This window comes from Perna viridis, chromosome 8 (assembly GCF_037379345.1).
Source record: "Perna viridis isolate PV_CMFRI_1.1 ecotype Kerala chromosome 8, ASM3737934v1, whole genome shotgun sequence".
In the NCBI taxonomy this organism is placed as follows: domain Eukaryota; kingdom Metazoa; phylum Mollusca; class Bivalvia; order Mytilida; family Mytilidae; genus Perna; species Perna viridis.
The window spans coordinates 36,654,915-36,672,042 of record NC_142452.1 but is presented as its reverse complement, the minus strand read 5'-3'; the positions used below and the strand labels follow the sequence as shown (position 1 = coordinate 36,672,042).

General features: G+C 33.0%; 1 protein-coding gene across 3 annotated transcripts in view; it reads left to right on the top strand.

The window, feature by feature from the left end:
• LOC148610368 (uncharacterized) overlaps nt 1–17,128 on the top strand; it is a 54,409-nt gene that overhangs the window by 33,841 nt on the left and 3,440 nt on the right. The window contains exons 32-51 of one of the 3 annotated variants that reach the window (XM_088542895.1): nt 321–501; nt 815–1,091; nt 1,753–1,939; nt 2,298–2,509; nt 2,738–2,970; nt 3,638–3,791; nt 4,376–4,554; nt 4,706–4,849; nt 5,157–5,325; nt 6,382–6,526; nt 6,901–7,019; nt 7,377–7,519; nt 7,783–7,930; nt 9,285–9,488; nt 9,912–10,121; nt 10,365–11,144; nt 11,894–12,106; nt 12,565–12,660; nt 12,814–13,145; nt 15,203–15,290. In XM_088542895.1, coding sequence (XP_088399021.1) covers nt 321–501; nt 815–1,091; nt 1,753–1,939; nt 2,298–2,509; nt 2,738–2,970; nt 3,638–3,791; nt 4,376–4,554; nt 4,706–4,849; nt 5,157–5,325; nt 6,382–6,526; nt 6,901–7,019; nt 7,377–7,519; nt 7,783–7,930; nt 9,285–9,488; nt 9,912–10,121; nt 10,365–11,144; nt 11,894–12,106; nt 12,565–12,660; nt 12,814–13,145; nt 15,203–15,290 — 4,214 coding nt within the window. Of the gene's footprint in view, nt 1–320; nt 502–814; nt 1,092–1,752; nt 1,940–2,297; nt 2,510–2,737; nt 2,971–3,637; nt 3,792–4,375; nt 4,555–4,705; nt 4,850–5,156; nt 5,326–6,381; nt 6,527–6,900; nt 7,020–7,376; nt 7,520–7,782; nt 7,931–8,630; nt 8,750–9,284; nt 9,489–9,911; nt 10,122–10,364; nt 11,145–11,893; nt 12,107–12,564; nt 12,661–12,813; nt 13,146–15,202; nt 15,291–17,128 lie in introns of those variants that run through there. The other 2 variants (XM_088542894.1, XR_015914815.1) reach the window with 2 other exon arrangements.

The following is a 17,128-nucleotide window of genomic DNA, read 5'->3' as shown; positions in this document are numbered from 1 at the left end:
CATATTTAATGGGGGAGCAAAATTTGAGAATTCTACATTCAAAACCGTTAGAAAGTTAATCACAAATAATCGTCAAAATACTTATATATGAACGAATACTTATTTCAATATAAATACGTACGGTGGCTCGTGTTTGTCATGTCTGTATATACTATATTAGTGGTCTGTACACGGTAATGTAATGTCCAATGCAAATTTGGTATTCGAAATTTGAATCTATCATGTAATATTCAAGTGGCGAAACGTGGCAGCATCCATAATAATTACATACACTGAATGTCAGGTTATAGTTTTTAAAATAATTTTATAACTTATTACAGTTGGAGAGACGTATTCATGGATGTTGAAAGTGGTATAGATTACTATCTGTGGGCTGTTGGTTCTCGTCCAGGACATGATGACATTATTCCTTTTACTAAGACAACACTTGACTGTGGTATATCGGCTGAGGACAGATCTCTTGATATACATGATGGTCATGCTTACTTTATTACAGTTAAGGTAGTATATTACTTATACATTAAATACACTATTTATCTTCAGCCGGTGAGATACATAACATGGTGTAATCACTACTGTTGGACACAGGGCTTACGTCCAGGTCGTGGTAATATCACCGCTTTTGTTACCAATGTTGTGTTTTATTCAGTGATCATATATACAATAGTTTTGTGCAATTGATATAACATAATTTTAATGCACGTTATGAAGGTTAAAATATAATTGAAACTCACAAATACTAATAAATAGTTTTTTTTCTTAATTCCTAAAATATAAAATTTCTATAAAACATTTCTACTTATTTCAACTTCAGGCAATAAATCGAGCAAATTTGGTAAGCACTGCATCATCGTGGGCATACATTTATGAAATGTCACCGCCATATCCTGGTCATGTGTTTGATGGAAGTCCAGACCAGATTCTAAGTTATCCTAATGATATTGATTATCAGCTTGATAGGAACAAATTGTCTAATTACTGGGAAGGATTTTATGATCCTCATTCAACAATAAAAACCTACTATATCAGTATTGGTACATGCGCAAAATGCAATGATATTTTGAGTAATCAAGATATTGGAACACCAAAAAGTAAGTATACACTTTAAACTTCATTCGGGGTTATACTAAGTTAATTTTATGCGATCCCCGCAACGATTTTACGGACGATAAACGATGACTGGTGACCGATCTAATCGCAGTTTTGTTATGTAAAATGACGGATGATCTGTTAAAAATAAAACGATTGTAAAATAAAAGTGTTAATTGCTGTTTAATCTACTGAATTATGTTTATGTGTAAAATTGACAAATAAAACAACGAAATCTGGAAAATATGTTGACCGTTCTGTGATTACGTGATGCATTCACCGGTTAAATGGATCGGCTTGACGGATCGATGACTGATTGTAAACTGATCGGTGATCGATGATTGATCGCAATTTTTTGTTGGACGGACCGGTACAGGTGATATAAATTAATATACATTCACCATAGTTTTGTCAAAATATTAAATTAAACGCGATGTAACTTTGTGGTTTATCCTGCAAAAATCTAACCAAAGTTCTTTATAAAAGACAATATATTCAGCTATAAGTTACATTCCTTAAATGAAAAAAAAAAAATCATTTATTTTTCTTGAAATAGATAAAGTGAAAGAACAGCTTTGTATTAATGGAACATGTTTTTGTTTTGTATATTGAGAAAATTAAATTATTGTTAGTTTATTTGCAATATTACATATTATTTTGCAGACTTCACTTTATATGATATGAACCTCGGTCGAGGGATCCGATACTACACAACAGTGACAGCCTGCAATACAGCTGATCTGTGTACATCAGTGTCATCAGATGGTGTTGTTATTGATGATAGTCCACCAACACAAGGGATTGTTTTAGATGGGATTGATGTATACGATATCGAATATCAGTCAATGAGGTAAAATTCCCGACCTAATACAAGTTTTGCCAAAAGTATCTGGTCATAGTTTGTTTCCATTACATGGGAAATGCTAAATACTATCCCTTAGCTATTATGTAGAACACAAAATTACTATATAACACGCGATATGTTTTTGATGAATTGTCACGAGAGGAACAAACAACAGCCTATAGAGAAATTTGTTAAAACGATACACTGAATTTACTAAGGAAAATACATACTGAAATTGAGTAGCCATGGATATTCAACAAAAACAGTAAAAGAAAAAAAATGGCCTTTATGTAACTGAGCTATATCAGATATTGATTGTTGATATTCATCGAATAACATTAATTTCAATCAAATTTGAATTAAGGAATTACCTCTCAGCTAGATGGCATAGTTTTCAAGACCCGGAGTCAGGGTTGGATAAATTCACGTGGAGAGCTGGTACTCAACCTGGTCTAGATGATATTATTGAATCAACACTTCTAACTTCAACTGATATTTTAGTTGAACCAAATTTAAAGAATTCACTACCTCTTGGAAAGCGGATTTATGTTACGATAAAAGCATATAACTATGCAGGTTTGATCTAAATATGATTTGTAAAATGTGATATTCCTACTAAATTTTTATTTAAACACATATTTCATTTTTTTAAAATTAATAGACAAACGTAATACTTTGTATGTTGTCACAATAACAGAATAAAGTTACGTCTTTCAGATGATGAATGCAGAAAATGTCAACCTATCAGAAGAGATGTTATATCAAAAATCAAATTGTAACATAATACATGAACTTCATATTTAGGTCTTAGCACAGAAGCAACGTCAAACGGTTTTATTGTTGATGATACTCCACCAACAATCCACATGCCACCGTATTTATCGACGGATCTTGGTTCAATTAAGAATAATTCAGTTGTATTCAGAAACAGTATTAGAGTTAAATGGAAGGTCGAAGATCCAGAATCGTACATACAAAGGCAATATTTATCAATATCCTCTCACAAAGGCGGACATTTTAATTCTTCGCAAGACGAGGTATATATTTTTATTGAATATGTCTAAAATAAAAAGATTTTCTACATATTAAATACAGGATGAAGCTCAGAACAGAACATCATATTAGCTTGGTGGTATTCATAACAAGCCGGCAAAAATCATATCAATTCAAAGTGACGTTATCTTACTACCACTAAAATGGTAAATAACATGCTTATCAGAGTTTTCAACATCATATCTTATAAAACGCTTAGATCCATCTTCCGTCTTGAGTAAGATATTTGGAATGTATGGGGTTTCAGTGTTTTTCATTAATGATTGGAAAGCGCGCTCTTCTTTATACAAAAAGAAATGAAAGGTATGTATTTTAACAGTAGTTTAGCGACAATCAAATGCATATCAAATTTATGCTTTGCTTTAAACTGATGTAGATTGTCGTTTTCTTTTACATTTAATAAAAAGGAACTGGTCATATCAAAATAATGAGGATTACTTGTGCCAGTATTGTTTTTATAACATGGCAATGTCTCACAAAAGAGACCTAGCAAGACATAAAACTAAAATTCGTTTGTTACACACGTGATATAAGTTACATGTGTTTAGTTGAAAAGTTTTGCCGCCGTTGAATGCACAGTATTGTTCATATTGATAAAATTGGTATTTTTATTATATATTATAGAAAAAAGTCCACTTGTGTATATTACAGGTCAATGGTATAATGAGAGAGTATACATTTTCCCGCGTGGATCTTCAAGACGGCTGTAATTATACAGTGAATTTAATAGCTTGTAATGGGGCTAGAATCTGTAGCGAGAGCAACAGTTTGGGCATATTGGTAGACTCTTCTCCGCCAACGCCAGGTATTTAGAACCATAATTTTGCTATCACATCGGGAATGAAGTGTAATAAATATGACAAAAAATAATATGGGTTGGTGCTTGATGTAAAAACTATGCATATCAAATTATTGTACAGACGTAAAGATGATGGAAGACATTTTCAAATAACCTTACTTTCAAATGCATTCAAAACGTTGACGTTCTTTCACAACAATTGCTGTGTAATACTGCACACTTTGATAGAAATGATCATAACTTTAACATAGCTTACCCTACCGGTGCACCTGGTCCATGCTCCCAGTTTTCAGTGGAGTCCGAGTTGCTCATTTGCTTTTGTTACTTTGTATGTATGATTTTAGTAACTTTGTGTTCTTTGTTGTGTGTGTCTGCTTTCCATGTCTGGTCTTTGTCTCTGGATTACATTCTTTTGATTACCGATATAACCTGGTTCCCTTGATTACTCTTTTAAATTTAAAACAACAAAAGTCCTGCTATTTTATAAATAATTGCACAGGGGGTGACCAAAAGACCCAAGGGTAATCATATACATAGCAAAAAGTGTCGGAAGCATTCCATATTTTTGTTCATCTATTTTTGATTGACAGGAATGTTTGCTATAAAGACGGACTGTGCAGCCAATTTACGCCGCCATATTGAGGGTTGGATGACATGGTCCCGTTACAAACTGTGGTTGTCCTGGCTTGGGTTTACCGATATCCACTCAGGAATAGACAAATATTATGTTTCAGTTGGCAGTCAGTATATGATAGATGATTTAAATAAGGTTAGCCCATTAACACCGACATAACAAATGTGGTTTAACAAAGAAAAGTTCTAGTGAGAAACAAAATATATCTGCCATAAACAATAACGATTTTATATATAATGATAATAATTTCCATTACCTCAATGTAATTCGTTCATTGTTATCGTAGGTAGCTGGGTCTCCTCAAGAATGTACACATAGTGAATCTGGGGCCGATGAACAAGATGAGGGATTTGTTCAAACCTTTGAAATCGATGTAACGAACCTTACAATGTATAAGCACGTGTTTGTCAGTGTATTGGCCGTAAATAAGGTATGAGCCCCTATGTACGCAGTTATCAAGAACAAGAACGATATTGCTAATAATTTGATGTAGTCTATGTATGGAATATTTTCAGCATATTATTCATGTTGGGATTTTAATTCGTATTTTTATAAAATTATTGTGTATAAGTTTGGCTACTTTATATTCATTGTTGTGTTTGTCTGTTTAAATGCCTGGTCTTGGTTCCCTTGATTACTCTTTAATGCAACAATAAGATTGGCATAAATGACAGGGTGTTATTAGGGATACATTATTCCATAATCTACATAGTTTTCATAACTTTTGTATAATTCAGGTTGGTCTATCTAGTATGATGGTACACTCACAGTTCAGATTGATTCCTGGAGGCTCACTTGAACTTATACGACGTTGTTCTGCAGTTACATGTAAAGGTCATTGTGTTTGTGCTGCTCAAGGCCAAAGATGTCCCTTAATTGGAAAAAGATGTCAAGACATATCAAAAGGTAGTACACGAGATGATTATTATGTATGATGTTCTCTCTGGTTTATAATCATTGGTATGGATTAATCCTATCATTATGCATCTTAAAATACGTCAAAATAAAAACCGGTGTTTTACCGATAGTTTGCATACAATACCTTTGGGTATACAGTTGTTAATTATGTCGAGATCAGCAAAATGATGCTAAAGAAAATAACTGTTCGAGTTGCGTTTACACTTAATAGCAATAATTTGAAAAAATGCATGATTTGATCTATATCGGGCAAATTTCCTATAAGAGGATGTTTGTTTGTGATGGCGACATTATCGCGGATATCAAACTCATCTGATATGGATCTATATAAATCAGTATCAAATGCAACATGCTACTAAGCCCATTTTGGAATACAACATGGTTAATTGAAATTTTGTTATATCAATTAAGTGAGTGCTGTGAACACTATCGCCGTGAAGATCATTCCAAATAAACTTTAAATTATGTCTTATTGATTATGAAATGTCATCACAGAATAATTTCAGTCTGAAATTAATTATACAAATACCATAAAAAATTGGGTTTCAATTATACATACAACTAATGAAGGTAGCTACTTAATACTTTGATAGAAGCATTTATAGATGCAATTGTAATTATCTTCCAGTTATTTTAGACTCCGTTTATATTTTATCCATTTAAAAACAAAAAAATTGATCTCTGAAAAAAATTATCATATCACTTGATTTTTCACACACATTTTATATAACTACGCCATCTGAAATTTTATTTCAGATTTACGTGACACCATTTTCCTTTTTTCCGATGATCATATAGTTTGAATATAAATTTTCGTAACAAGTTTTTATGCAACTACAGCCACTTGACTTTTTAACAGTAGCTTTATAATATAACCTGCAATTTTTAGTTGTCATATCACGGTTTTCATTAGTTTTGCATAAACTATACTTGCAATGTCGTTATTTTCATCTTGAACTTAACACGTCTTTTTCACAATGATCACAAGATGGAAGGATCCATAATATCATTCGCAAATCAAGTCATTACTTTATTTGACTACAGGCAACAATGATACCTTGATTGGTGTTTATGATATAACAGACGTCCGACCGACTTCACCATTTACTGATGTAGATTATACTCCTTCAAATGTTGCATTGGCTGCTAAATGGCATATAATAATAGCACAAGGACAAAGGCCATTATGGTATGATCAAACAATTAACATTCATTTATGAAGCTGACTTATTTTATGCAAAACGAAAAACATATTTTATCGATCTTGATCATATGATTTGAAAATGAATTAACTGATACTTACTAATGAAAGAAATAAGAACATGTTATTATCTTTCTATGGTTTTAAAACACATCCTGATTTTTTAAAAATATTTTTAACAACAGTGTTTGTCTGAAATGATTTGTGTGCAGGGTCTACATCAATGATCAAAATGAAAATATAAAGCTTATAACATAATACTGAAATTGAGCTTGAAAAAATGGCGTGAAAAAAGTCTAGCGATTTTTCAAATAATATTCCAGACGCATTACAACTATTCAAAGGTACAATTTATGATTTAGGTATGAATGGACTGCAGGACTTACAAAATCTGCAACTATACAGGGAATTTTTACCGGTACAGAAAGTGTATGGAATCACGCTGGTCAATCAAACCAAGCAGTGTTTAATATTAAACAGGGTAAACGATTGTAATTAGTTGCATTTTTTTCAGATTTAGCTTCTTGCAATTCGATGAAAATTATTGTATTATAAAGTGTATAAGATGTAAACGAGGTCCTAAGAGGCCAGTGCCAATTATAGGTTGTGACTTTAGATTATAAAAGGGCAGCTCGTACAAAAACATCCTGTCAAAAAAAAAAAAAAAAAAAAAAAAAAAAAAAAAAAAACGTAAGTGTAAAATAAGTAGTAAGTTATGCCGTCACAATATTTTATTATGTTACGTCGTTACAACTTATGTCTTGTTTTACACACTATTTTTAATGGAAGCTGAACCATATTTTAATCTATACATAAACTATATCTTATCACCTGTTAGGAAGATACCTTAAAGAGCCTGATGTAGTTTATTCTATGGTGATACGTGCTTGGTACAGTGATGACACGTATGCTGATTTCAGAACAGATGGAGTACATGTACAGTCATCAAAACTATCTAGACGCAAAATCAAAGGTTCTTCGGTTAGAAACAATCTGCTTTTTTTCTTTTCCTTTTGCTACACGACATGATAATAACGATAAAATTCCGGCAGTGTAGTAGAAACTAAATTGTCATAAAACTGTTATGGCATTTTAAATACTGCCCGGTTTCTATGTAGGTTTATTCAAATGCACCGATCCTTTTAAAATGTATTACCATTCTAAATAGTAATAAAGGGAACCATGAGGTTTTATGAGGTTTTAAATGAATTTAAGAAAAGAAATCTACTTCCGTTGTTTTCAAGGTTGTAGAAGAAATACCAGGACACCGGAAAAAAGATGTGGATTTTTTTCGACCATATTCTCTTTTTACAATAAGATGGAGTAACGTATTTAGAGATGACGTCAACATTATTGAAAGATTTATGGTTTATCTGAGCACCTATCCTGGAGGTATATATACAATATTTTCGATTTTTATTAAATTCAAATCTTTAAAATTCATCCTATAAGATCTGTGTCAAAATGTGGTCGTTTTAACGTAAGGATTTGTGTAGTTGTTCATACGGAACATAATCAACTGCAATAGAAATTCAATCTAAAAAACTATGATCATTTTTGGTTTTAAATACGATTTTTGTTTATTTTTGTTGCTAATCTTGTTTTAAAGATTATGATTTTAATAATAAAATTTAAGATTGATTCACCTTTACTTCGGTTTTTTTATTATTATTATTTAAATTTTGTGCCAAAAGTTCTATTGATTTAATGTAGATGTATGTGTTCATTTTCATGCCAATAGTTTGGTTTAACATACAATATTTATGAACCCAATCATCATAAAGAAATTTTCTTTACATTAATTTTGTTGTTGATAAGTTAAGAAATTGCCTTATCCACTGTTCAGTTGTTTACACTTTTTGAGAGTCCCCAAACAACATCTATGATGTGGTGCACAATGCACCCATACGAAAGTTTTCTTAGTAAACCGGGAACATGCATACACAAGATATGACTTATTTAAAGATTACAAGAGAAAACAACCTAAATAATGTGATAATTATGATAATTATGATAAATTTAGTATACACATTAAAAATTTAAAAATGAAGATAAACAGGACACATCACATCAATTATCATTTTCCCCACAGACATTATGAAAACAGTTGAAGCCTCTGGTGAGATATTTTTGAAGTTCAATGTTGGATAATGTGCAAATAATATACTGAAGACCGGCTCTACCTGAAAACTAGGCAGAGGGTCATAATGGGTGATTAATGATTTCTAAATTCCATTTTTTATTGCAAATCCTTCTGTAGGCGCCATAGTAACCGCATTAGGAAATATAAGTGCAAATAAAAGTAGGCCGCTATAGAAATTATAACTTAAAATTTCGTAATGTTCTACTACAGAAAAGTATGGGAAAAATTTTCCGCCAGACCTTTTACACTATAACCAGTTAAAAATATTTCAAAGTATATAGGAGAACAAACATATTTCGTATTGGAAATCCTTTATGAGGCCCATGGAAACTGTAAACTTGAAAAATAAAAGTGCAAATGAAAGTTGCCCACTGGAAATATAAGCACATAGATTTTAGTTATATATATATATATATATATATATATATATATATATATATATATATATATATATATATATATATATATATATATATATATATATATACAGTTATCTTATGACATGATGAATCGCACCCAGCCTGACTTTTATGCAGAACTATACTTAAGACTTATAAAAGAAATATAAAATACCTTACAGATAAAGAAATACTATTTTCCTAGGGCATGATATTCATACTATAGAACTAGACCTTCCGGCAACAGTCACAGCATTTAACATCAGCCGAGTCCCTCTGACACCTGGGATAGTATTTTACAGTAATGTTGTTGGTTACAGCTGGTCTGGTATTCATGCAACCGAAACGTCGGACGGTTTTATGATAGATTTACAACAGCCAGTTGTAGGAACAGTCCATGATGGAATCGGTAAGAGATATTTGTGTTACCTGTATTAAACAGGTACTTGTAATCATTTATATTGGTACTTTTACATATCAACACGATGTACAGTATAGCAGTAAAAATTTTTGTCGTGCTAATTTTGACGTATTTTGTTTTCGATTTTTATAAAACGCCAAATTAAATTCCGCAAAAAGCTAACTAAAAGTGTAAGTACTAAATGAACAACTGAACATTCGCAAATATTAGAATAGGCAGATTTATACATTATTTTTGTCTCAAAATCGCCACATTTTAAACCTGCCAAAACAACCCGCCATACGGTATTATACGCAAAGATACGACTTGAGACTTCTGATTTCCAAAATACAAATGTCAAGATAGCATTGTTTCAGTGCCCTTTTTCGTCGGAGATAGCAATTCAAAATTAATTCTTAAATCGTTTTCTAGGCATTCATGACATCAATTACCAGAACAATACCGAATCTATTAGTGCATCATGGAACGGATTTTCGGACCGGGGTTCTGGTATTTTGCACTATATGTGGTGTGTACAGTCTAACTCCTTGCCAGACGGAACATGCGACATAAGAGACTGGGAAAATGTGGGGATTCAGAGATCAGTATCTAGGACTCTAAATGATTCTACTCTATATCAAGGTACAATAAGAGAAAAATAATTCTCATGTTTAATTACTATAGCATTGATTAAGATTATATAATTATATATCAACAGCAATTTAGAAGAAATTATTGGATACAAAATAAAAATGATGCAACAAATCACCAACACGAAGAACATGGTATTTGAGAATGAATCGCCTGTGTATATGTATGACCACAAAACTTTCTATTTCAAGCATTTGTTTTTCAATAATCATGTTATGATATATTTGTTTTTAGCAATAAAAGTTAAAAGTCTGGTTTACGCAGTTGATCTAACTGGACAAAAATCAGAGATGTCCAAATCAGATGGCCTAACTATAGACACGACCCACCCAGAACCCACGTACATGGAGCATTTGAAACATAACATAGCTTCAAACCCATCATTTGAAGACTCCAATACTGATGCTTTAAAAAACTGGGACGAAGTGCACAATGCTTCTTTTTGTTCAAGTTCATTTAATGTACAACCAATTCACTGGAATATTTCTGTCGGTAGTTGTGTAAGGATATTTATGTCTAAAAGAGACGTTGCTATGGATGGCAGAGCATTCCTGTATGTAAAAGGTCAAGTTTCACAGACACTCAAGGGTCTCCTGGTCAACAGATCTTACCGAGTAACATTCGTCACTGCTCATCTACCATATAATGGTGAAGTTCTTGCCAATAAAGAAGGCTTTGTAGATGTTGGTGGTCAACGTTTTATATTCATGATATACACGAAACAATATAAACAAACCACGTCATTAGATAGTGTGGATTGGCAGCATCATACTTTCTATTTCCGTCCTTATAAACCAGATGTTTCCATCAAACTCGGGAGCATGGCGGGTAATACTGGTCTCCTGTTTGATAATGTGAAAATACAGGAGATTGAACTACATAATTATGACGACGACAGCGCAAATAAACAAGTTCATGTCCATGTCGTTTCCCTTCACCAATGGTCGTCAATACACGCATCATGGAGCTTCATGGATCCAGAAAGTCCGATTGTGGATTACATGTGGGCTGTTGGTACGTTATAATGTTATGATGATTTTCTTGACTACTGCTCTCGAGTCGACCCACACGATACACGGACCGAAAATTAAATCAAATTATATATGTGTTATTTTCATGATGCAGCTCTATGTTAAATCATTGGTAAAAAAGATGGAGAGAGAATAATAAAGGAAATATTTCTGACAGACATAAAGAAATGACAATTATATGCGGTATTATGAGAAAAAATATGGCACAAAGCACGATGCAATAAACTCACTTTTACGCCAACATTATAAATAGACACGATTTATGCATGTTCACGATACGATACACGTAAAAACGGTTATTTATTAATCTGTATTTAATACCTATTGTCTTTCTAACGCTCGCAATCTCCACAGATCTATTATTGTTAACAAGTACTAGTATGTAAAATATTAGCCTCATGTGGCTATCTATTAAGTCAGCTTACATTTTGGTATATCAAATCGCACACTAAGCTCCAATCTTCCATAAAATTAATTGCTTGTTCTTTAGACGGAAATGGAAACACATTGTTATCGTCCGCGGAAAGAATTGTTCTGTATATTTTATCGCTCGTAGTTCCAAAAGAAATATTCTTAGCATTCTTTCAAACATGGTTAATAACAAATTGCTGTTAAAAAAATACATATATGCACCTTGACGGTAGATCTCATAGCTAAACATAACAAATTAATTTGAATATGGTTTATTGTTAATATTCACTGTAAATCACATTTAAATAAAAAATATTTCAGGATACACGGAAGGAAGTACAGAGGTCCAGGGATTTAAGAGCGTTGGTCTTCGAAATTTTGCTTACAACTACAATGTTACTTTGGCTCATACATCAGTTATTCATATCACAGTTGTAGCAACCAACGCAGCTGGATTGCGGAGTAAGGTTCATGCCGGTGAGGTTCTTGTTGATCTCACACCACCTGAAATTTTATTCATCAATGATGGTTTAGGTAAGTGCATTTATATTTAATTCGACAAATTAAAGAGGAGGGCGCTTACCCTACCAGTGAACCTTGTCCATGTTCCCAGGTTTAGTGAAGTCCGGGTTGCTCATTTACTTTTTTCTTTGTACGTGTTATTTTGTTTATTTCATGTTGGTTTTTTGTGTGTTCATTTTCCCTGTCTTGTCGTAATTTTTCGATTATATTCTGTTGATTACTGTTCGAATCCTGTTTTCGTTGATTTTTCACAAACAATTGATGAATAAATAAATACATACATAGAGGTACACGTAATTAGGTACATTTGAATAAATGAAAATTATATACATAGATATACATGAATAAGATGATGAAAATATTGTTGGTTTTATAGCTAGAAATAACTGCCGGTTATGATTTTCAAATATAGATGTCATACGCACTTTCTTGAATTTTCAAATTAATAACTGTTATTTATGCTTTCCCAGGTTTTGATCTGTCATCCCAGTTAAGTAAGATAATTACAGCCAACTGGGACGTTAGAGATTCGGAGTCTGGCATCGACTATTGTGAATGGGCTGTCGGTAAGTACATGTTATACCATAAATATAATGTTTGTTAAAGAATAAACAATGCCATGAATATGTTTTTTTTCACAAATTATAGTCGGCAAATATGCTTTATTAGAGTTATAATACATGGCCTGGGGTTTGGTAACTGATGAATTTGGATTTCAGGATACCAGCCATATGGAAATGAAATCCAGGCATTTGTGAAACTTTCCAACGATGTAAAGTCTATCGCAAAAGTGTTTCCCAGTCAAAAGCTGTTTATGCAAATGGTTCACGTTACATTACGATGTAGAAATAAGGCTGGTTTACATTCATCATTGTCAACTGATGGAGTAAAGATATCCAATATGCCTCCTGATACAACATATGCTGAAGTACAGATTCTTCCACGATCCCTGACAGAGTATAATGCCAGAAGTCATTACCAAAGTGATGCGTCATCGGCCAAACTCAAGTGGACAGGATTTAAAGATGTGACGGGAATAGATTCATTCATGGTAAGTAAGAAATCAAAAGGCTACAACCAAGAGAATGCAAAATCATAAAAAAGCACTTGAGGCACGATATACGACAGCTGAAATAATATAGAAAATTTGAGTGAGTTCAATGGGGGATTCTCATTTGCTTTTGTTATTTTGTATGTATGATTTTAGTTCCTTTATGTTCGTTATTGTGTATGTTTGTTTTTCATGTATGGTCTTTGTCCCTGGGTCACATTCTTATGAAAGAAAATATTTCCCCAAAACAAATGTAATCTTACAGCTGCTACAGTAAAATAACAAAAACCAAACAAGAAAGAATAATCATGGGAACCGAGATTCTAGCGGAAATAAAAAAAAATGTATGTCGGGACAAAGTTCCGACATGGAAAACAGACACACACAACAAAGAACGTAATATACCCAAAATAATGTATACACATTAAATTAACAAAAGTAAATTAGCAACTCGGACTCTAAGGCTAAAAACTGGAAGCATAGAACCTGTCTTGTTTTCTATTAACCGGTACAAACCAACTCTCTCTAGTTCTACTTCCGGTTTATTCTGGTTTGTCGTCAGAGACAAACCACTGGGTACAAACCAATAATGGAACATGAATCTGTCGTTCAAATGGAACGCACCGTATATCAAATTCAGTTAAAGTACCCCAATAGGGACGGAAAAATGGACAGACATTTTGAATATCGAAAACAATTCAAATGATTTAATTTTAAAAAAAAACCCAATGTTTGAATTGCAAGAAAACTCATTTGATAGCTCTTGATACGTTGATTTATGTCCTCCTGTAGGACGTTTTGAACATGCCCAGTGTATTTTGGAAGTGAATTACGTTACATCTGGACACCCATGTTGAATAGTAAGTTTCATTATACAATTACTCAAAACTGTGCTTCAAATGATATCATTCGATAGATAAATGATAAATTAACAACACGATACAAATATTTTGTTCAGAAATTGGTATCTTTTTTAAGATACTCTATATTTCATAACATCTAGTAAAAAAATAGTAGAACAAAATGAAATTTATTATTCTTTGGAAACATAATTAGCAAAAGATGAAGGCCAATTTAGCAACCTATTTCCATTCATATATCTTTAAGGTGATACATAGAAAACAATTGTGCATTCAAATCCAATTGGAATGTTTATAATTAGCTTAACGCGAATGACCGACTTGATAATGTAATTCACTTATAACAATGTAACATATAATCCATGGCTTTCTCATGCTTTAATTGGAACACATAACAGAATTGGAAGGTTAAACATAAAGAATTTGGCAAGTAATATTTAAAAAAATCATATCTATTAAGTGTGTCATTTTTATATACGTCATATAAAGAAATATAGAAATCGTTAGTGGCATGTAAGGAAATGATAATGGTACAATTGGTATGATCAATTGTTTAACATATTATAAAAAATAATTCTGGTACTTTCAAAACATAAGATGTTTGATCATCGAGTAATCTTCTAGCAAAAATAATTATATAAAAATGTAACGTAATTCACAGAGACAACTTTTCGCTGATATTGTAACGTCACTTGAAAGAGTAATCAAGTTAGGGAACCAAGATTATAGCGGAAATCAAAAGAATGTAAATTCTGTAGTGATGACTCCAATTTTGTAGCAACATAACCCTGTTGCAGAAGCCTAACTGTAAGAAGTCTGGTGCGATACATCTCTATGTACGGCAAGCTCTGGCATAACGTATGAGTTGTGATATGAACACTCCATACGCAGGTGCTGAAGGGATGTTGCCGCAGGTGAAAGGAAAGTTGACAATTCTGAATGAAAAGTCATCACGTGTGTCGTAAACTTTGGTCAATAGTTTTATTTTACCATCGATCTCTAGGTGTGGGTCAAGATATGAGGCTGAGTTAACAGTGTCTATGGTATCCTTTATCTCAAGTTCTTTGGAGTAGATGCGATGTCTCAAATCCCCGAAATTAGGTTTGTTTGAAGATAATACTTCATCTGTATAGCTGAGAAATTGAAATTGGTCGTTGGTATATGCTTAAAGGTGCATTAACAAATATTTTATTGTAGGGATGCTTGATCTACCATCCTACAAACAGTCCCGTTCTAAGTAAAAACTATCGTAGGGAAAGAGAGGAGTACTGGATACGCAGACTAGGTACTGCAATATCTTACGGATGTAATGACAAATTCAAAAGTATAGGAAATCTTCCAAGCCAATATAACAATAGCATAAATATGATGAATTTATTTGACAAAAATCCTAGACGGGAAAGGAGTCATGGCCATCGCCACTCTACGTCACTCTAAGTTACATGATGTCTCCATCGATGGTCTCCTTCCTTTCATACAAAAACATCTTGGACTTCATCACATTAGAACCAAACTTTAATCTATACCTCTCACTCTACTGTACTCCCTTTACAAAACATATCTTGACACTCCTGTTTCTGACCCCATCTCATCATTATACAGACTTGTTGCCATCATGTTGGATATTGGTTTCCACACACTCTTTAACCCAGTTTGTGTGAAAAGTCAAGATGAAGAAAAACGATCACTACCGTTTGTCAAGGTACAGATGCATTTAATTTGGCTAACATCCTCCATCACAAAAACGTTACCAACAAAATTCCCCCATATTTCAAAGACAAATCCATACTAATTATTTCATATTCCTTTACTTCACCAATTGCATCAAAAATTTTTAATTATAAAAGGCTATTGCAGAACCTCGATATTGAGGACTTCAAAGCTAAACCACCTGACTGTTCTTGCAAAAACTCTCCATTCAAATATGGTCCTTCTGGTCACGTCGTTACGGAAGATTTAACCATCATCGAAAACGAATCTCTGCGTAATATCCTTTCTGAAGGTCCCAAGTACCGTGAACCACGGTCCATAAATTGGAATTATAACTTGTAAGTTCTTATGGATGCCGTCGAGGAATATGCAAGAAAATGGATAAAACGAGAACAAGAAGACATTGATTCTCTGTCAGAGTGGTTAAAGGCCGTGAGGTAAAGTTGTAAGTAGGTCAATGAGTGCCAAGGCTACATCGGTTGTCAAAGACTCCGATGCAGCAAAAACATTGCCTACTATACATGACAAGTATGTTGTCGTACCAGCAGACAAAGCCCAAAACAATATTGTTTTTGTCTGTGAAACGTTTTACATCCAATGTTTATCATCAGAGGTAGACGTAGAAAATAGTAGCAGTGATAAGACCTATACTGCTACCACACTCTACAAAGAAGAGATTCTGGAAAACCATAAATCTGTGCTACTCTCCTTTTGTCTCTCTACCAAAGACGATGATTGTGATTTACCGTCTATGTACTGGATTCCTAAACTCGACAAGAGTCCATACAAACAACGTTTCATAACTGGATCTGCAAAATGTACCACCAAACCTCTTCTGAAACTTTTCACTTCTATACTCACAACTGTCAAAGAGGTTCTGCAGTCCTACCATGACACTTCGTACTCCCGTAGTGGTATTAATTCAATGTGGATCCTGAAAAATTCGAAAGATCTTTTGGAGACAATCAGTTCAAGACTATCATCATCTGAATATAATTGCATTAAAATCTATGATTTTTCAACACCGTATACTTCTATTCCCCATACTCAGTTATAATTCCGACTTAAAAACATTAAACATCGTTGTTTTTTCCAAAAAAAAAAAAAAAAAAAAAAAAAAAAAAAAATGGTACACCTAGATACAAATATATAGTTCTTGGTGGAGATTCCTCATATTTTGTAAGAAATTATTCCAAATCATCTTCCAAATATACAGCGGAAGTTGTTTACAAAATGCTGGAATTTTTAATCGACAACATATTTGTCCAGTGTGGTGGACGTGTTTTTCAACAAACGGTCGGCATTCCAATGGGAACAAATTATGCTCCTTTACTAGCTGACCTATTCCTTCACTCTTATGAGGCTGACTTTATAGCTGAATTGATTCGAAAGAAAGAATATCGTTTGGCTAGA